The sequence below is a fragment of the Lepus europaeus genome, chromosome 18, assembly GCF_033115175.1.
Source record: "Lepus europaeus isolate LE1 chromosome 18, mLepTim1.pri, whole genome shotgun sequence".
In the NCBI taxonomy this organism is placed as follows: domain Eukaryota; kingdom Metazoa; phylum Chordata; class Mammalia; order Lagomorpha; family Leporidae; genus Lepus; species Lepus europaeus.
In genome coordinates this window covers 5439158-5460858 of record NC_084844.1, presented here as the reverse complement: position 1 = coordinate 5460858, position 21701 = coordinate 5439158, and the positions used below count along the sequence as shown (strand labels likewise).

The 21701-nt window shown below is 46.2% G+C and overlaps 1 protein-coding gene across 2 annotated transcripts; it reads right to left on the bottom strand.

Moving 5' to 3' along the window:
• Window positions 1–6669: 6669 nt before the first annotated feature.
• On the bottom strand, window positions 6670–21353 carry SUMO2 (small ubiquitin like modifier 2). Of its 2 annotated transcripts, XM_062216005.1 has the most exons (4): window positions 21182–21349; window positions 19799–19930; window positions 13236–13307; window positions 6670–6992 (listed from the first exon to the last, which is right to left on the bottom strand). In XM_062216005.1, the coding sequence occupies exons 1-4, from the start codon at window positions 21200–21202 to the stop codon at window positions 6930–6932; spliced, it is 288 nt and encodes a 95-aa protein (XP_062071989.1). In that variant the 5' UTR covers window positions 21203–21349; the 3' UTR covers window positions 6670–6929. The 2 variants fall into 2 exon arrangements, with proteins under 2 accessions (XP_062071989.1, XP_062071990.1); XM_062216006.1 differs by lacking the exon at window positions 13236–13307 and having other exon boundaries at window positions 21182–21353.
• Window positions 21354–21701: the final 348 nt, after the last annotated feature.

Below are 21701 nucleotides of genomic sequence, written 5' to 3'. Positions count from 1 at the left end.
TTATATAGGCCAGCGCCGCGGCTCAATAGGCTAATCCTCCGCCTAGTGGCGCCGGCACACCGGGTTCTAGTCCCGGTCGGGGTGCCGGATTCTGTCCCGGTTGCCCCTCTTCCAGGCCAGCTCTCTGCTGTGGCCCGGGAGTGCAGTGGAGGATGGCCCAAGTGCTTGGGCCCTGCACCCCATGGGAGACCAGGAGAAGCACCTGGCTCCTGCCATCGGATCAGCGCGGTGCACGGGCCACAGCACGCCAGCCACGGCGGCCATTGGAGGGTGAACCAACGGCAAAGGAAGACCTTTCTCTCTGTCTTTCTCTCTCTCACTGTCCACTCTGCCTGTCAAAAAAAAAAAAAAATCTTATATAAAATCATTTCTTCGGCCGGCACCATGGCTCACTAAGCTAATCCTCTGCCTGCGGCACCAGCACCCCGGGTTCCAGTCCCGGTCGGGGCACCAGATTCTATCCCAGTTGCACCTCTCCCAGTCCAGCTCTCTGCTGTGGCACGGGAGGGCAGTGGAGGATGGCCCAAGTGCTTGGGCCCCTGCACCCACATGGGAGACCAGGAGGAAGCACCTGGCTCCTGGCTTCAGATCGGCTCAGCTCTGGATGTTGTGGCCATCTGGGGAGTGAACAGCAGATGGAAGACCTCTCTTTCTCTCTCTCTCTCTCTCTCTCTCTCTGCCTCCCCTCTCTCTCTGTATAACTCTGACTTTCAAATAAAACAAATAAATCTTTTTTAAAAAGAATATAATGTGTAATTTACTTAAATAATCATCTGGAAAGTTCTTCTGCACCACTTTGTGCCTAAGGTAATAACTAAATTTTAACCAATACAAAAATATACACTAACTTAGCATCTCTTAGCTCTCAAGTATCTATTGCGCTTTGAGTGTTACCAGCTTTCCCACTATTAATAGGCAGTGATTTGAATCCCCTATTATTTCAACCTGCCCCAATTTATTTCAGTTTGTTGGAAGAAATGGACAATCTATATTGGACTCATTCTTTCTTTTTTTTTAAGATTTATTTATTTATTTGAGAGGCAGAGAGAGAGAGAGAGAGAGAGAGAGGGAGGGAGGTCTTTCATCTGCTGGTTTACTCCCCAAATGGCTGCAATGGCCAGAGCTGGGCCGATCTGAAGCCAGGAGCCTGGAGCCTCCTCCAGGTCTCCCACATGGGTGCAGGGGCCCAAGGACTTGGGTCATCTTCTACTGCTTTACCCAGGCCATAGCAGAGAGCTGGATCGGAAGTGGAGCACCTGGGACCTGAACTGGCACCCACATAGGATGCCAGCACTGCAGGGAGTGGCTTTACTTGCTACGCCATAGCGCCACTCCGACAAGCTTTTCTAACAAATTTTACTTCTGAATCCCAGCATCTCCAGGTGTCTCTTGAGTGAATCACTGTAACTTAAGGACACATTTTCACACACACACATTCTGCATCCATCACTCCTGCAGCCAAATTTAGTGCACATCTGCCCACCCTTTTCTTAGCTGTATCCTCACAAAACAAGACACATCAAGACCGTTGGGAAAGGGGTACTTCCTCTTAAAACTAAACAAATGGAGCAAGAGGCCTCAGATATAGAAAATGTCTTTGTCATGTCCATGCCTTCCCTTTATGCTAAGTCATGGTCAACAGAATGGCACATACACCTGGGCAGAGGTCTGTGCCCTTCTCAAATCCTTTTGTCACCACCCTGAATTGTAGAAATGGAGACTATTGGCCGGCACAGTGGCTTAACAGGCTAATCCTCTGCCTTGCGGCACCGGCACACTGGGTTCTAGTCCTGGTTGGGGCGCCGGATTCTATCCCGGTTGCCCCTCTTCCAGGCCAGCTCTCTGCTATGGCCCGGGAAGGCAGTGGAGGATGGCCCAAGTGCTTGGGCCCTGCACCCGCATGGGAGACCAGGAGAAGCACCTGGCTCCTGGCTTCGGATCAGCGTGATGCGCCGGCTGCAGCAGCCATTGGAGGGTGAACCAACGGCAAAAAGGAAGACCTTTCTCTCTGTCTCTCTCTCACTATCCACTCTGCCTGTCAAAAAAAGAAAAAGAAAAAAGAAATGGAGACCATTAATTCCTAACTCCCTGTCCGTTTCTCTTCCTCAAACTAGGAGCTAAATAAGGATTTTTTGGTATAAATTCATCCTTTTCCCCAATTCAATGAACTGTTTCTCGAAACAAGCTTCCCTGCCCCTCTGTCCTGCTCTTCTAGAGATGGAATTAGCCTCTGTTGCAAATGTAATTGTTAAAATTATAAATAATTTAAAAATGTATGCCCAGAAAAATAAGTGGGAAAATTCTTAATATTCCAAGTTCTACAACTTCTGGCAAAGTTAGCCACATGATAGACCTTTAAAATATGGATTATAAAGAAAACAAATACATGAGTGTCTCACAAGGCCCCAGGCTGGAGGAAACCTTAAAGTGCTCTCATATAGTCATGCTTTCAGGGAAGTGACACCCAACACCCAAATAACAGATTAAATTGGAATCTGTTTATGTTCCAATTACATTTCATCTGAGGAACTCCATTCATTAGCTAACCACTATGAAAACCAAATTCTATGACATCCAGTACTAACCTCCAAATCACCTAGATCAGAAAGCTGGGGTTGAGTCCAGCGCTGTGGCATAGTGGGTAAAGCCACCACCTGCAGTGCCGGCATCCCATTTGGACGCTGGTTCGAGTCCAGCTGCTCCACCTCCAATCCAGCTCTCTGCTATGGCCTGGGAAAGCAGTGGAAGATGGCCCAAGTCCTTGGGCCCCTGCACCCACGTGGGAGACCTGGAAAAGCTTCCTGGCTTCAGATCAGATCAGCCCAGCTCTGGCCATTGAAGCCATTTGGGGTTTGAAACAAGGAAGGAAGCTGGGGTGGGCATTTGGGTTAGTGGTTAAATACAGGTTGGGGCACTTGTATCCTTTATCAAGGTGCCTGGGTTCAAGTCCTGGAAGTGCTCTGGATGCTAGGTTCTTGTTATTGAACAGCTTAAGAGACAGCAAACTGGTGATGGCTCATGTAGTTGGTCCTCAACTACAACTGGCTATTGTAGGCATTTGGGAAGTGAACCAGCTGGTGGGAGCTCTCTGTCTCTCAAAAGAAATAAAACTTAGAAAGAAAGAAAAAGCAAGCTGAAGCAGTCTGGAGATGGGCCCTTTGCTTCTTAAGGTACTAGAGTCATTGAAATGCTGAAGTTTTCCTTGAAGATTCACTAGGGCACAATTATTTCATTTTTATTACAAAACCTGAGAAAAATAGTTTATTCCGTGTTCAGAATGAATAGAAAGCCGGCCTGGACTGGTTTCATTTGAATGAAATGCAGGCCAGTGGTCAGCTGAAACCTCAGAACTCTATGATTTTCCCTCATTCCATCTCACCATAGGCACTTCACTCCTGGTTAGGAGAGTGTCTCCCAGACTTTCTGGGGCCAGCATTGTGATGCAGCAGGTTAAGTCGCCACTCGTGACACTAGTATCCCATGTCAGAGTGCTAGTTCAAGTCCCTGGCTGATCCTGCTTCTGCTAGTGTGCCCAAGCACTTGGGCCCCTGCCATCCATGTGGGAGACTTGGATGGAGTCCTCATGCCATATGGGGAGTGAACCAGAGGATGGGAGGTCTGTCTCTCCCTCTCTCTCCCTGTCACTTTGCCTTTCAAATAAATAAATCTTAAAACAGACAGAAGAAATATTTCTGAGGTAGTTCCAGGAATTCCTGTCTTCTAGAAGTTTGCCAGAGAATTCTGATGCTAAACCATGGTCCAGAATCCATCATACTCAAAACTAGCAGAATCCGGGACCAGCGCTGTGGCGCAGTGGCCTGAAGTGCTGGCATCCCATATGAGCGGCGGTTCTAGCCCCGGCTGCTCCACTTCTGATCCAGCTCTCTGCTGTGGCCTGGGAAAGCAGTGGAAGATGGCCCAAGTGCTTGGGCCCCTGCACCCACGTGGGGGACCCAGAGGAGGTTCCTGACTTCAGATTGGCGCAGCTCCGGCCGTTGCTGCCATCTGGGGAGTGAACCATCAGATGGAAGACCCCTCTCTCTCTCTCTGCCTCTCCTCTGTGTAACTCTGTGAAATAAATCTTTAAAAAGAAAAAGAAAAAAAAAAAAAAAACAAAAAAAACAAAAACTAGCAGAATCCTACCTGAAAAATAATCCCCAGCAGCACAGCTGGCCATCTTCAGTGCATGAGAACCACAATAGACCTTGGGAAAAACATTCCAACAGGGGATCCACTGCCCGCTGACCTCACGGTCACACAAGTACACCTGGACAAAGGCCCTCCACTTCTTCCTATCTGCCATTCAATCTCACTCCCTTTAGACTGCAATCTGACCAGATTAAAGTAATTCCCATGTAAACACTTGGGCTAAGACTTGATACTCCTGTATCTGAAAAGTTGCTAGTACCTTTTATTTTGACCCGAGTCAGCTTGTAGAATGAAGGATGCTGAAGTTAAAAATTAACTCTTTGCTACAGAAAACTGTGGTCATCTATTACAACTGGACAATTTCTCTTTATTTTCATTTACTTGAAAAGTAGAACACAGATGAGTTCTTCCATCCTCTGGTTCACTTCCCAAATGCCAGCAACAGCCATGGCTGAGCCACACTGAAGCCAGGAGCCAGGAACTTCATCCAGGTCTCCCACTGTGGGTGCAAAGGCTCAGGTGCTGAAGCATGTGTCTGCTGCCTCCAGTGTGTATTAGCAGGAAACTGAATCAGAAACCCAGGCAGGGCTCAATCCTATGCACCCCATTATGGGATGCAGATATTCCAAGATGTTAAGCCACCCAGACACAATGCCTGTCCCTATTTAACTTTTAATGTTTTATTTATTTTCATTTACTTGAAAGGTAGAGATAGGGAGAGAAGGAGAGATCTTCCATTTGCTGGCTCACTCTCCAAATGCCAGTAGCCAGGGCTGGGTCAGGCGGAAGGCAGGAGCCCAGAACTCGATCCAAGTCTCATACGTGGGTGGCAGGGACTCCAGCACTTGCTGCCTCCCAGGGTACGTTAGCAGAAGCTAAGTAGCCAGACTTGCCCCAGGTAGTGCGAGATGGGATGGAAGTGTCCCAAATATCTTAACTGCTGTGCCAGATGCCTGTTCCCCCAGTATTAGTTTTTTATATCCTACCCAGGTTTTCTATGAAAGATTTTATCCTTTTTGGTAACAGAGACATTAAGTTCCTCTTTTTTAAAAAATTTTTATTTGAAAGTCTGAGAGAGAAAAGGAAACAAGGAGGGTGGGAAGTTATCTACCACCTGTTGGTCTATTCATCCCCATATGGCTGGGGCTGGGCCAGGTTGAAGCCAAAAGCCAGCTTAATTGGGGTCCCTGACATGGGTGCAGGGCCCAAGTACTTGGGCCATCTTCCACTGCTTTTCCCAGGCCATTAGCAGGGAGCTGGATCTGAAGTGGAGCAACTGATCTCATACTAGGAGTTCTTGTGGACAGGCTTACCAGTTTCACAATACAAATTTCTGAGTTGATACCCCTATACTCAACAAAGGCCACCTGATTCAAGATTAAGACTCATACACAAAACTAGAAAACCTACTGAGTTCCTGCTCTCTACAAGGGCAGGTAGCTTATAGAAATGTGGAAGGTTAAAAAAAAAAAAAAAAAAAAAAAAAGCCCAATACAATACAGGTAGAATGAATTAAGTGATCCAAGGAGACAGATAGTTCACGGGGACCTGATAAGGCTACACTGGAAGTATGAGTTCTATATTGCAGAAATCACTCAACCGTTCTGTGATTTTGTCGCTGTTCGGCTATGTGACAACACCCATTTTGATCCTTGGCTTCCTCATCGCTATGTGGGTTAGAACTAGATCATCTGTGATTATTTAAGCTCTAAGAATGGGTATGCAAGTATGCTCACATTTTCTGTCCTTCAATATCCCAACATGAAGAACACAAACTTTGGTAGGTGAGTATTTACTCACCAAAGCCAGGGATGGATGGTTCTGTGACTTATCAGCAGAGAAGGCACAATAATAACTTTTCCCTACCTGACATGCACTACCATACACTGCCTCAGAAAAATACTTGGGAGTGTATCCACAATATCATGACCCACTTCCTATCTTTTGCTAATAAAGCTGCATATTTGGATCTGGACCTACGTAAGAGTTTTGAAGAAAAAGGCTAAAATTTCCCTTACTGGTAATTTTTTGCCTTGTCCCTACCAGAAATGCAAGGGACTCTTCTTCCTTGAAACGCTGCTTCTGTCCACATCATGATTTTTCTAAGGTTTACCTTTCTACTTAATATTCCTCAGAATAATGAAAACAGCTCATTTTAAACAAGAAGTTTATTTAAACAACAAGACGCTTGACTTGAAGGGAAAACTATCTAGGATTCATTTTTTTTTTTAAGAGTAATTTACCCCTACTTAAAGACAGATTGCCCTACATGTAACAGCTACGTACAAAAAAGTTATAAAATTGTCCTTGGTTTTACAATGATAAATGAAAAACATTAAAATTCTCCAATCAAACAAGGTATGCAAGGATTTTTATGTTGTTGGTTTTTTTTGTTAAAACAGTGAGAGCAAAATAACTTACTGGAATATAAAGATAAGAGCTGAATGAGCATGCCACTCATGGAGAAAGGGGGTATTTTCACAGAACCAGGATTTTTCCCCATTCCATCTCCATTTGATGTCAATCAAAACATACCATTGGCCATTTAGTTTAAAAAAAAAAAAAAAAAGGAGAGAAAGAAAAGAAAAAATGCAATATGCTTGTGCACATACACCAGTTACTTTATGTACAATAAAGGAATGGGGAAGGGGAAATGAAAGAGTAGAGAAAACTATGCTGCAGTAGTCAGGATGTGATGGAACCAATCGCAGTTTTCAGGTTGAGAATGTGTTCTTGGTCTGTAAGGACAGAGTTCTGGAGTAAAGCAGCGGGTTCCCTTTTCAGTAGACACCGCCCGTCTGCTGCTGGAACACATCAATCGTATCTTCGTCCTCCATTTCCAACTAACATCAAAAGGAAAAAACAAACGTTAAGACCACTGATGAAGCTCCTAAAATTTGTAATTTTCAGATTTAAATATCCTGGAAAAAATGCACAAGTTTTATCTAATTCCAGTGCTCATTATTTTAGATATCCCATAACATAAAGTGCGTAAGATTTCTCACTTGGTCACCCTTTGTATGAATGTTAGAGAAAGTGTAGCTCGTTTCTAAAGATTTATTTCTGGGGCCAGTGTTGCGGCACAGCAGGTAAAGACACCACCTGTGACACCAGCATCCCATATGGGCACCGGGTGAGTCCTGGCTGTTCCACTTTCAATCTGGCTCACTGTTAATGGCCTGGGAACACAGAAGTCGGCCCAGGTATTTGGATCCCTGACACTCACATGGCAGACCAGGAAGCAGCTCCTAGCTTCAGCCTAGCCTCGTCCTCACCATTGCAGCCTTGTGGGAGTGAACCAGAAAATGGAAAATTGAACTCTCTCTCTCTGCCTCTCTGTAACTCACCTTTTAAATAAACAAATAAATCTTTAAAAAAAATTGCTTACAACAGGGGCCAACCTGGGCCACTGCTTTCCACACCAGCAACCCACAGGAGCACCAACTCTAGTGCTGGCTACTCCACTTTTCATCCAGCGCCCTGCTAATGCACAATGGGAAACCAGTGGGAGATGACTTAGTACGTGGGCCTCTGCCACCCACAGGGGAGACAAATGGAGTTCTGGCCTCCTGGCTTGCTGCACATTGCAGTCACTTGGGACTAAACCAGTGGATGGGAGATCTCTGTGCCTCTTCCCTCTAACTCTGACAATAATAAATAAATCTTTAAATAATAAATAATACTAATTGCTTTCCATGAACAAGTTTACCTGTTTTAAAAAAAACTAATTTTAGGCCGGTGCCGCGGCTCACTAGGCTAATCCTCCGCCTTGCAGCGCCGGCACACCAGGTTCTAGTCCCGGTCGGGGCACCGATCCTGTCCCGGTTGCCCCTCTTCCAGGCCAGCTCTCTGCTGTGGCCAGGGAGTGCAGTGGAGGATGACCCAAGTCCTTGGGCCCTGCACCCCATGGGAGACCAGGAGAAGCACCTGGCTCCTGCCATCGGATCAGCGTGGTGCGCTGGACGCAGCGCGCTACCGCGGCGGCCATTGGAGGGTGAACCAACGGCAAAAGGAAGACCTTTCTCTCTGTCTCTCTCTCTCACTGTCCACTCTGTCAAAAAAAAAAAAAAAAACAACTAATTTTAAATATTATTTAAAAATAGGCAGTTTTACAAGTTTATTGTGCTAATTAACTTTGAAAAACTTTCTAAATACTGGTAATCTCAAAGGTAAAATAGTAACCATGGACATCTAAAGGGATGCTTTCTAATAAGTGCAAATACACTGAAAGTAGTACTGGGGCTAAGCACTGTGGTACAGAGGGTAAAGTGCCAGCCTGCAGCACAGGCATCCCATGTGGGGCCAGTTCAAGTCCTGGCCGCTCCACTTCCCATCCAGCTCCCTGGCTCAGGTATCTGGGAAAGTAGAAGACATCCCAAGTACTGGGGCTCCTGCCACCCACATGGGAGACCTGGACAGAGTTCCTGGCCCAGTGCTGGCCATTGCGGCCACGTGGGGAGTGAGCCACTGGATTAAGATTTCTCTGTCTGCCTCTCTCTCACTGTAACACTTTCAAATAAATAAATTTTTTAAAAAAGTAGTAGTAGTAGTAAGGCATGGTTATGGATAAGGAGGGGTTAAAAACAGAAAATAGGGGCGGTGCTGTAGTGTAGTTGGTAAAGCCACCGCCTGCAGTGCCAGCGGATGGAAGAATTCTCTCTCTCTGCCTCTGCCTCTCTGCAACTCCACCTTCGAATAAGTAAGTCCTTAAAACACACACACAAAACACATTCTACCAAACTACATTCTTTTCACTCAGGTTTTGTTTTGTTTCATTTTGTTTTATTTGAAAGGCAGAGTTACAGAGTGAGGGAGAGACAGATCATCCAAACTGGTTCACTCACCAAATGGCCTCAAAAGCCATGGCTGGGCCAGGCCAAAGCCAGGAACCCAGAGCTCCAAGTGCTCCCAGAAAGGTCCCGAGCACTTGGGCCACTGTGTGCCGTTTCCCCAGTCATATTAGCAGGGAGCTGGATCAGAAGCCAGAACTCAAACCAGTGCTTGTGTGGATGTAGGTCAGCCCACTGGACCACACCAGCCCCTGTATTCAGTTTTTGTTTAAAAATGTATTCACTTGAGAGGCAGAGAGACTTCCCATCTGCAAGTCACTACCTGAATGCCTGCAATGGACAGCCTGAAGCCAGAAATTCAATTACTTGAGCCATTACCACTGCTTCCCAGGTCTGCATTAACAGGAAGCTGTAGTCAACAGCCAGAGATGGATCAAACTCAGGTGCTCTAATATGGGACACATGTGCTACAACCAGTATCTTAACCCCTAGGCCTAATCCTGGTCCCTCAGTATTTTTTCTTAAAACAATTGCTTAAATAATCACAACAGGATAGTCGTCCTACCTGCTGAAATGTTAACTTAAAAATTTTATTTATTTGAAAAACAGAATTACCGGGGTGAGGCGGGGCAGAGAGAGAAGCCTTCCATCCACTGATTCTCTCCCCAAACGGCCATAATGGCCAGGGGTACGCCAGGTGGAAGCCAGAGCTTCATCTGGGTCTCCCACATGGGTGCAGGGGCCCAGGGATTTGAACCATCTTCCACTGCTATCCCAGGTGCATTAGCAGGGAGCTGGATGGAAAGTGGAGCAGCTGGGATTCGAACCAGCACCCACATTGGATGCTGGCAGCCAGGCAGAGGCTTCACCTTCTATGCCACAGCGCCAGCCCATGGCATGATAACTTTTGTAAGGAAACTTTAACGTCTTCAAAAAACTTAAGAGATCCTTTCCCTCAGCATTCATGAAAAGAATCTGGCTCCTCCTTGTGGCTACACACTATAATTGCTTCTTACAGATTCACCAAAGGAAATTTAAGCCAGTGCCCATAAAGGACACCAGCTTCACAGGCGGTGGCTTAACCTGCTGTGTCAATGCTGGCCCCTGTATTTTTTATATTTCAGTTTTACCACTCAATAGCAACTAAAAAATACAAGTGGATGTTTGGTCTGTGACTAAGCTGCTGGTCAGGATGCCCAGGCCCCATATCAGAGTGCCTAGGTCCCCAGATATTCCTGCTACCCATGTGGAAAACCTGGATGGAGTTCCCAGCTCCCAGCTCTGACCTCGTGCAGTCCTGACTGTTGTGGGCATTTCGGGGATGAACCAGCAGATGGGAGCTCTGTCTCTCAAAGCAAAAATAAACAAGAAACCAGGGCTGCCACCTGCCAACACTGACTGCTCCACTTCTGATCCAGTTCCCTGGCTAATGTGCCTGGCAAAGCAGAAGATGGCCCAACTTCTTGGGCCCCTGCCACCCACACGAGACCCAGAGGAAGCTCCTGGCTCCAGCTTGGTCCAGCCTCGGCTATTGCAGCCTTCTGGGGAGTGAAGCCCTCTGTCTCTCCTCTGTGTAGCTCTTTCAAACAAATCTTAAAAAAGAAAGAAACAAACCTAAAAATAATTATGACATGTGTGTAACAGCATATCCAGATTGAAGTTTTGTTGACAATCTTGGAAGACTGGAGATTTCTATGAGTTGTACTTGAAGGAAAAAATGGTTTTTTTTAATAAACATCTTTTAATTCTATTTTTCCCCAAACTTTTTGAAATACTTTAAACATTTTTTTATTTGACAGGTAGAGTTATAGATAGAGACAGAGAGAAAGGTCTTCCTTCCGTTGGTTCACTCCCCAAATGGCTGCTACGGCCGGCGCTGCACCAATCCGAAGCCAGGAGCCAGCTGCTTCTTCCTGGCCTCCCATGCGGGTACAGGCACCCAAGCACTTGGGCCATCCTCCACTGCCCTCCCGGGCGACAGCAGAGAGCTGGACTGGAAAAGGAGCAACCAGGACTAGAACCCGGTGCCCATATGGGATGTCGGCGCCGCAAGGCGGAGGATTAACCAAGCGAGCCACAGCACCGGCCCCGGAAAAAATGTTTTGAGAAGTCAGAATTTGGGCAGGGCAAGTTAAGCTAGCACTGGTATCCCCTATCAGCACCAGTTCTTCAATTTCTGGCCGCTCCACTCCCAACCCAGCTCCCTGCTAATGCACCTGGGAAAGCAGCAGATGACCTGAGTGCTTGGGCCCCGTACCCACGTGGGGACCTGGATGGAGTTCCAGGCTCCTGGCTTTGGCCTGGTCCCATCTGAGCCTTTGAGGACATTTGAGGAGTAACACTGGATGAAATTTGTTTTTCTCTCTTTCTCAATGGAATTATGCTTTTCAAACAAACAAATCTTTAAAAAATAATAGTAAAAAGGGATCTGGGGAGGCCGGCGCCGTGGCTTAACAGGCTAATCCTCCACCTTGTGGCGCCGGCACACCGGGTTCTAGTCCCGGTTGGGGCGCCGGATTCTATCCCTGTTGCCCCTCTTCCAGGCCAGCTCTCTGCTATGGCCCAGGAAGGCAGTGGAGGATGGCCCAAGTGCTTGGGCCCTGCACCTGCATGGGAGACCAGGAGAAGCACCTGGCTCCTGGCTTTGGATCAGCGAGATGCGCTGGCCGCAGCGGCCACTGGAAGGTGAACCAAAGGCAAAAAGGAAGACCTTTCTCTCTGTCTCTCTCTCACTATCCACTCTGCCTGTCAAAAAAAAAAAAGGGATCTGGGGAAGGCACTGTGGCACAATGAGTTAAGTTGCAGCTTGAGACACCTGTATCAGAGCACCTGGTTCAAGTCCCAGCTACTCCACTTTGGATCAAATTTCATGCTAACACATAACTTGGGGGGAACAAGTGATGGCTCAACTATTTGGGTTCCTACTACCCATATAGAAGACCCAGACTGAATTCTAAGCTCTTGGCTTCTGCCTGGTCTAGCCCCAGTTGCCATGAGCATCTGGGGAGTGAATCAGCAGATGGAAGATCTCTGTGTCATATTATTCTGCCTTCAAAATAAAATAAAATAAAGGGGGGGGGGGCGGCATCCCATATGGGCGCTGGTTCTAGTCCCAGCTGTTCCTCTTCCTATCCAGCTCTCTGCTATGACCTGGGAAAGCAGTGGAAGATGGCCCAAGTCCTTGGGCTGCTGCCCCCACGTGGGAGACCTAGAAGAAGCTCCTGGCTCCTGATGGGCGCAGCTCCAGCCACTGCAGCCAACTGGGGAGTAAACCAGCAGATGGAAGACCTTTCTCTCTCTCTCTGCCTCTCCTCTCTATGGTTCAACTCCTGGATGCTCTGCTTCTGATCCAGCTATCTAATTTGGAAAGCAGAAGATGGCCCAAGTGCTTGGGTCCCTGCAACCGTGCGGGAGACCCAGAAGCAGCTCCAGGCTCCTGCCTTCAGACTGACTCAGCTCCAGCTGTTGCAGCCATTTGGGGAGTGAACCAGTGGATGGAAGAGGTCATCACTCACTGTCTCTCTCTCTCTGCCTTTCAAGTAAACAAAAGGATCTTAAAACAACAACAAAACACACCTGTAGAGAAACCTGGGCATGATCATGGGCTACAGCAACAAAAACAAAGAGCAAACTACTTTCTGAAGAAGCAGACAGAAAAAAAAAATTTTTTTTTGACAGGCAGAGTGGACAGTGAGAGAGAGACAGAGACAGAGAGAAAGGTCTTCCTTTGCTGTTGGTTCACCCTCCAATGGCCGCCGTGGCCGGTGCACCCCAGCCGGCACACCGTGCTGATCCGAAGCCAGGAGCCAAGTGCTTCTCCTGGTCTCCCATGGGTCGCAGGGCCCAAGCACTTGGGCCATCCTCCACTGCACTCCCGGGCCATAGCAGAGAGCTGGCCTGGAAGAGGGGCAACCGGGACAGAATCTGGCACCCCGACCGGGACTAGAACCCAGTGTGCCAGCGCCGCAAGGCGGAGGATTAGCCTATTGAGCCGCGGTGCCGGCACAGACAGAAATTTTAATTATTTTCTCCAAATAATACTGATAACAGGAAAAAGGGATTCATTATTAATAAATTAATAGTAATTAGATGCCTTACTCCCTTTACTGATAACCACATATTTGACAATCATTAGCATTTCCTTAATCCGTTCTTGTTTTTTGCTTTGCTCCCCTTTGGTCACATTTCACATGGCTCTGACTCTTCAAAAACTATATTCCAATATCTAGAGCCTCACAAATTTGAGAAGCTGTTGGAAAAAAATGATTTTTCTAATAAGCACCAAGAAATTTTTACCTGTGCAGGTGTGTCTGATTCATTGATTGGCTGCCCGTCAAATCGGAATCTGATCTGCCTCATTGACAAACCCTGAACAAGAGAGTTTACAAGCAATAAGGAATATGTAAAGAAGCAGTAAGAATTCTACTGAGATGAAACCATAAGCATATTTACACCTGAGTATAGTAAAAGATACCTAATTAAACAATCATCAATATTGACATTTCCAAGTAATAAAAAGACTCTATAGTGATTCTTTCGAGTATGCCTGGATCTAGTAGGAAAAACAAATCATCTTTTAAAAAACCTTTACTGCTTGACACCACAGCTACCCCAAACTAGAACAGATCATACCTGAGACAAATATTGTATTTAAATAAGTGAGACACTGAAAGGAAACAAAGTAACAAATTCCTGTTAACTCTCTAAAAGGGGGAAAAACCCTCCTTTACAATAAAAACAAAGTCACCTGAAAACATGTTGGATGATTAAATTAAAAATTTGCCTTTAAGAGAGAAAAAAGCTTACATTCCTTCCTACCCACACAGTTCCTACCACTACGCAAACCAAAGACCCCAACTCCTGAACAATGCTACCCATGCCATGAGCACTGAACAAGTTCTCAGCCTTGAAGTCGTCAGTTGATTTCCAGAAGTCAGGGAGTAACTGTTCTTAAAATCACCCACAAGACCACACTCTATACTCCTGACATTCCTAGCATAGCTCAAAAGTACCTGGTTCTTCATGTCTTGCCTAGTACTTACCTAACCTGTAATTATTAGTAAATGTCTCGCTACAAAACAAGTTCCAGGAGAAACTGTCTTACTTACTGTATTAGACACAGTAGGTACTGCTAAGTACTAACAGTAAAATGATGAAAAGCAATATGCATCTAACCCCACTTTACTTTGTTAACCTAAAAATCAAAAATAAACCAAAAGATACTAAAAAGTTGGAAGGAAGCTTTATTATAAAAATGAAATTTTAAAACTATGTTAGTTAAGCTTCAAAGTACTTTTATGTGTATTTAGGAGATTCATGAGCATAGGCATGCCATTCCTGCAAAACAGATTTCAGCGTTGTACTTATGAATTTAGCATGATTTACCCGACAAAGGGGTAAGGAGAAGGGAAAAGAAGCAAAAAAGCGAAATTGTTGGCAACAACCAAATGAAGACAAGACAGGAAAGTATCTTTGGAGAAATGCTGTGAATTCACTTAATAGCTTTCTAGGAAACGTCTAACAAAAAGTCACCACTGAATCATGTTCATATTACAACTGCTGTTAAATCAACTCCCTTAAATAGCAATTGATGATTAAAGAACAGTTCCTGGGACTAAAAATATTGAAACAAAGCACTCACACACTTGTGTAATACCTATATTCATTATTTAACAAGGATTTACTGAACCTGTGCTTACAAAAAAACTACCCATCACATGAAGTTCCTATTTGCTCTCCTTTAAAATGCTACTCTGGTTAAGTGGTGAGCACGTACCACTTTCAAACTATACCTTGTCTTGGCTGAGGACGACAAGCAGTCCCCAACCAGGCAGGTGACACCTATAACTTTAATTCATTGCAACTTTCAAATTTGTCGTTACACCAAACAACCAAGAATCCCCTAAAAGCCATTAATTTCGCTAAGTATTACATATGTGCAAGCACTCCAGGTAAGTCTTCTGTCACCAAAATGCTAAGCACCTTCTTAGCTGGGCTCTTCACTAAACCCACCAGTAGTCAATGACGAGGTCACTCAAGAGGACAAAGGCAAGGGCAGTACCACAGAACCTAACCCTGTATCGTAGGGCACACAAATGTGCAGAGTGCCGGGAAGAGCTGTGCCGAGAATGCTGAGGGCCCCAACACAAAACACATCCCAAACAAGTCATGCACTGTCACCAGGCTCCTCTAACTCCGTTTTCTTAGATGACTCAATGCTTTCCCCTACCAATTAAACTAAGTCATCACTCATTAATTTGCCATGATATCAAGTCCAAAGAACATTTACTTGCCTCTAAGATTCCTTACACCAGCATTTGAGTTCCTCTTCTGTACAAACCCTATCCCTGAGCTGGCTGCGCCCAGGAGTCCTGTGAGGAATCACAAGGCATTGCTGCTGCTTCATTTCCTAAGAATGAACTGTAGTAAATGGTACTCACTGTTATATACCCCATGATATAACCGCTAGAATCAAACAGTATCAACAGCTCTCAGCTGAAGGCTACGTGCAGACAGTGTGCAAACTACTCCTTTGTGATTGAAAAAGCTCTTCACAAACCCATCTCTGCACAGTGAATGTCTGCTGTCACTTATAAGCACTTACTGAACATGCCATATGTGCAGACACAGTGCACGCTGGACAAAGAGTGAAAAGTTCCTATCCTCCTAGAGCTCACATTTTAGTGAAAATTGACAAAAACAGGAAGTAATCAAGGCAAAAAACAAACCAAAAAAGAGGACTAAATGATGGGAACAAGGGCACTTCCACTCAAGACCTGATGGTCAGAGAAGACTGAGGTAGTAATTGAGCAAAACTGTAATAAAACAGTTGGAGGACATGTGAGTGTCTAGCTCAGCACCATCCAATAACAATGTGAGCCACACAGGTAATTTTTTCTAGTAGCCTCATTAAAAAGTTAAAAATAGGGATGGTGTTTGGCCTGGCGGTAGAACTGCCAGTTGGGACGTCTGTATCCTCTACTGGAGTCTCATCTTAAGTTTTGGTTTTGCTAATTCCACCTTCTTGTTAACGTGTGTACCCTGGGATACAGTGGGCAACGGCTCAAGTACTTGGGTCTTTGCTGCTCACATGAGAGACCTGAACTAAACTCCTGGCTCCTGCTTTCAGCCAACTGTTGCAGGCATTTGGGGAGTCAATCAGCATATGGGAGCTGTCTCTTCCACCAAAAGCTACCCAAAAAAGTTTTTTTAAAACAAAGTTTTAATAATTTAACTCAATAAATTCAGAATACTATTACTTTAACATACAATTTTAAAGTCAAGATACCTACTTTTCTTATATCTAATCTTCAACATCTGGGATGTATTTTACTATAAATGACATCTCAATTTGCATTACCCACCTTTCAAGTGGACAATAGGGACATGTACCTTGTGGCTACCGTACTGGACAGAACGGAATTTGCTGATGGATTTTTATAAGTTATGACAGCATCATCAAGGATGACTCCAAGATTTTTACTTTAACAGTTGGACATAGAATGGAACCATTTTTTAATCTTTTAAAACCAGCAGTTGGGGCCGGCGTTGCGGCATAGAAGTTGAGGCTGCTGCCTGCAGTACAGCATCCCAAATGGGCGCCACTTGAGACCCAGCTGCTCCACTTCCGATCCAGCTCTCTGCCACGGCCTGGGAAAGTAGTAGATGATTGCCCAAGTTCTTGGGCCCCTGTACCCATGTGGGAGACCCAGAAGAAGCTCCTGGTTCTGGATCAGTGCAGCTCCAGCCATTGTGGCCATCTGGGGAGTGAAGCAGCAGATGGAAGATCGATCTCTGTTTTCTCTCTCTGCCTCTCCTTCTCTGTGTAACTGACTTTCAAATAAATAAATAAATCTAAAAAAAAAAAAAAAAAAAGGCAGGTTTTTTTTTTTTTAATGTCTATTTATTTTCATTGTATTTGAAAGGCAGAGAGATAGAAAAAAGATCTTCTATCTGCTGGTTCACTCCCCAAATGCCCAGAATAGCTAGGGCTGGGCCAGAAAGAAACCAGGAGTCCAGAACTCAATCCAGGTCTCTCATGTGGGTGACAAGGACCCAAGTACTTAAGTACCCACCTGCTGCCTCCCAAAGTGCACATTCAGCAGGGAGCTGGAATTGGAAGTGGAACAGGATCTGAATCCAGGTACTTAGATATGGGATGCAATTGTCCCAAGCAGCACTCCTACCACTGCACCAAATAGCCCACCACAGTATCATCTGTTCAATGAGATTTCTAGGGGTAAATACAAGAGTCCTCCTTTACATATTGAGTTTGAGATGCCTTTTAAGACATCTATGGGATCCACTTCAGAGACATGATGATACCAAGTGAACTCACTCAAAAATAAATATGAACATTCAATTAATCTAGATAGAAAATACTTGGTCAGGAATTCTTAACCACCCAAAAAACAAAAACAAACAAACAAAAAAAATCACGTAGCTATGCAAATCAGATCACATAGTCTTTTCATAGCCAGTACCTTATGTGACATTCCAACTCTCTCTGCCTTAGAAGCAAACAAACCATTTGAAATATAAATAAGAATCTGTTATGCAGAACTGGGAAGTTATTCCCAATTTATGAGGAAAATGAGAATCTCTTTCTGAGCTCTTCCTGCTCAAGACTTTCAAATCATATTTATATTCTGAGATAAGCAAAACTTAATTCTACTTTCTATGGACTAGTAGTGCTTCTGGTTCCTTAGTGCAAATTAAAGAGTGTTCTTAACAAGTTTAGTCAATATAATCCCAATTAAAAGACAAACTTGGCCAGCGCCGTGGCTTAACAGGCTAATCCTCCACCTTGTGGCGCCGGCACACCAGGTTCTAGTCCTGGTCAGGGCGCCGGATTCTATCCCGGTTGCCCCTCTTCCAGGCCAGCTCTCTGCTATGGCCCAGGAAGGCAGTGGAGGATGGCCCAAGTGCTTGGGCCCTGCACCCGCCTGGGAGACCAGGAGAAGCACCTGGCTCCTGGCTTTGGATCAGCGCGATGCGCCGGACACAGCAGCCATTGGAGGGTCAACCAACGGCAAAAAGGAAGACCTTTCTGTCTCTCTCTCTCTATCCACTCTGCCTGTCAAAAAAAAAAAGAAAAAGAAAGAAAAACTTACTTATACTGGGTAATATACTAAACTCAGTTTATCACAAGAAAACCCAAAAATTCTTGATGGACCTGATAACACTTCATCTTACAAAGCAATCTCTTATAAAGACCATCGGGAATAGCGGATGAGCTCCATTATTTTTTTTTTTTTTTTTTTGGTACCTCATATATAATACATAATGCCCCCAGCACATGGTAGGCACCTGGTAAATATCTGATATCCTTTGGGACCCTGATATGTGACATAGGAAGTCTTAAATGATCCTTTTAGGATGGACAGAAGGAGTTAACACATATAACAAACTGCTAATATCTGAAGGTAGCAGTAACACAGGGGTACATTGACTACAAAAAAAAAAAAATTTGTTTTCTTAGTAATTGTTGAAAAATCTGATACTAAAAGCTAAAATTTTGTAGTGATTACAGAAAAATTCATACAACATTGTTCAAAACCACCCAAAGAAAGCCTAAGTTTTTATTTTGTATAAGATTTTGCTACATAAGTTCTACAAAATAATTACCTTTTCAAACCCCTGTAACCTGAAGGGTCACTTAGTGTTCAAATATGGAAGACATCAGTGCATAAATTGTTTAGCACAATTAGTAAGTTTGTATTTACTAACCCTTAGAAGAATTTAACCAAAATTGTTCAGATAAAAGTATATTAAAGATCTTATTTTTGTCAGGAACTATAAAATTTACATATCAAGGTAAAGAATTATGAGCTTAGTATTCTATTACATTGTGAATGGCGTAGGCATAAAATAATGCTTCAAACACTTAAAAAGTTTATGTCACTGTATCTTTCAAATATCCTTAGGTATCATGGAAGAAGCCCAAGTATCAACTCAAACAGCCTCCCAACTTAGAAAGGTTTAAGTCTTGTTCTATTTTGAGCCTATTTTTTACATCACTTCACAATGTAGATTAACTTCCTGTAGCCTAAAAAAACTATTTTCCCAACTTTTATGTATTATACATTTTGATAGGATATTTCTGCTGTTAGGTTATTGTTGGATTAACAGATTCAGACACCACTTTTTGTTACATTTGTAAAAGTCATCTTTATAGTTGCTTTTGTCTTGTTAGGGACTCCCAAAATTCCAGAAAAGCAGTGAAAACTTGCATTTACCCCATTGCATCTGGTCAAATCAAGACAGCAGACTTTCCCACTTCCTCTTCTTGATGCTTATATACTATTTTTCTGAGTAAAATGCAAATACTCCTATAGCAATATTTATGCTTGGCTCAGTGAACTTAAATTTTTCTGGCCTCTACTATCAGTGTATACTGTCAGTGTAAAAAAAAAAAAGGCAAATGATACAATTTACATACATTGGGAAACTGTCAATATCCTTAACTCTTTTATTACCAAATTGGTTAAAATACTAAAAATGAATATTCTGATGGGAGAGTTTGACAAGAAATTTTGTCAAGTTCACTCTTATTTTCTTATAAAGGTAAAACTGCAACCCCTTGGAAGCAAACTAGCATTATAAATGAATACAGATGCATCTCTGGGAAAGGACTGGAATTATGTATAATATTAATTATTCTAAGGGTTTTCCATTTAGAATCATATATAAATATATATATGTATACACCCAGTGTACGAAAAAACTGTTGTCAAGTATGTAAGTGCATATTTATCCTATCAAAAATATTCATTGCAATATTACCCTAGTCTATTTCCTCAAGAAATACGGCTTTAAAAAAGTAGTGGTATTCAGCGAAAGTGCAGACAATTCCTCACCTGTCGTTCACAATAGGCTTTCATTAGTTTACTAAGTGGTGTATGCCTCTTAATCTTAAACTGCACCACAGAACCATCCTGCCCCGCCACCTTCAAATTAATATGATCGTTGTTCTCAGTCTTGACTCCTTCCTGTTGAAAGAAAAATAAAAGTGTAATTTGGAAAATGTGGAAAACACCTTTTAGAAAAGCAGCAGCCCAAGTTGCTTCGGCAATCAACAGGTTTCTGGTTCTGATACAACACACAGCTGCTTCCAGCCACCGCAATCAATGTGAACCACGACACATCCTGCAGGGACCAGAGCTGTCACAGAAGCCTGCGTGCGACACTAGCGGGGCAACAGCAGGCCCAAGAGGGGTCCCACTCAGTTCGCCGCGATGCTCTCAAGTCTCGTTACTCCCAAAACTATCTTTTCCCCCAAAAGGCGGAAAGCGTCCTTTCTCTCCTCAAAGCGTGTTCAGAGGCAACTGCTGAAATCAGAACGCATCGACAAAAACCCAGAGCCTGCAGTTCAGAACCCACCACTATTATCTCGTTAAAAAGTTACCAAAGTCAGCGCCACAACTTCAATTCAAGCTGCATCAAAGAAAACAAGAAAAATTAAGACGCCCTCTTGGCGGGCCCTCCGGCTTCCCCGGAACCGCCACCGGCGGCCGCCCCCGCGGGCATCTCCCTTCGCGCTGGGTCGGACTCCGGTGCAGCGTGCGGTCAGCGGCCGGCACACGGCCGCCCCAAGCCCTCCGCGCGCCCTTCGGAGCTCAGAGCTCCGGCGTGGGGAGCGGCGGGTGTCACGCGAGCCGCACGTCCCGCGCCCCGCGCCGCGTCCAGAAGTTGAGCCCGCGAAGTGTCCGCGGCACGGCCGCCTCCAACTTCCCGAAAGCACACGGCGGCCGCGGCGGGGGCTCGCCGGCCCTCCCGCCGTCCGCTGGGGAAGGCGCCTCGGGCGGCCCCGGCCCCGCCGCCGCCCACTGATCCCCGAGGAGACCCGGGCCGCAGGCGCTGCCCCGCGCCGGGAGGCGGCACCCCGCGCGGGCTCGGCCGAGCGTGCGAGCCGCGGGCACTAACGCCCCTGCCCACGCGCGCCCAGCCGGCCGCGCCGAGAAGCCCCGCGCGGGGCCGGCGGCCACGGGCGTCCGCGATCCGCCCGCCCCGCTCGCGCCGGCGCGCACTCGCAGGCCGCGGGGGCGGGGGCGGGCGGCGGGGCCTCCTCCGGCGCGGGAGGGCGGGCGGGCGGGAGGAAAATGGCGCGGAGCGCCCGGGCCTGAGCCGCGGCCGGCCCCGCGGGGGGCCCGGGAGGGCGCTGGGAGCCCGCGGCGGCCCGGGCCGGACCCCGGCCGCGCCGTCACCCCGGCCGCGAGGCGAGGGGCCGGCGCTGCGCTCACCTTGGGCTTTTCGTCGGCCATGGCGAGCGCCGGAGTCTCCTCAGCTGCCGCTTCACAAAAGAGGCACCAGGTCCGCACCGAACGAGCACACAAGCAGCACCAGGAGCGGCAGAAGAAGGAGGCGGCAGCGCTGGACGAAGGCGAGGGCGCGCGCACGTCGTGCGCTCCCTCCCCCCACCCGACGTGCGCGAGCACGAGCCGCCGAGGCCTCCTATTGGCTACCGCGTCGCGGGAGCGCGCAACGCTTACATAACCACCCCCGCCCCCCCAGCCCCGCGCGGCCGCCGCCTGGGCCAGGCGCCCGCCAGGCCGGCGGGAAGAGGCGCGGACACGCGCACCCGGCCCGCCGCGGGGGCGCGCCTGGCTCTGGGCGGGGCTGTATTGTCCTCCTTCTGTGGTGGAGCATAATCAAAATGGCTTCCAGCTGGTCCTCACTGAGGACGAGGAGACCCGAGGCCTTCGACGTGAGCTGTAGGCCGGGGAGGGCAGACCCACTGGACACGGAAGGGGAAGCCTAAAT

Bases quoted from the DNA above. Each gene is read 5' to 3' on its own strand.
- SUMO2 (XM_062216005.1), bottom strand. From the start codon at position 21,202: ATGGCCGACGAAAAGCCCAAG. The intron at 13,308-19,798 runs GTGAGGAATTGT...TCTCTTGTTCAG, and splicing joins AAGCCTATTGTGAACGACAG to GGTTTGTCAATGAGGCAGAT. The intron at 6,993-13,235 runs GTAAAAATTTCT...TTTTGATGTTAG, and splicing joins AATCAGACACACCTGCACAG to TTGGAAATGGAGGACGAAGA.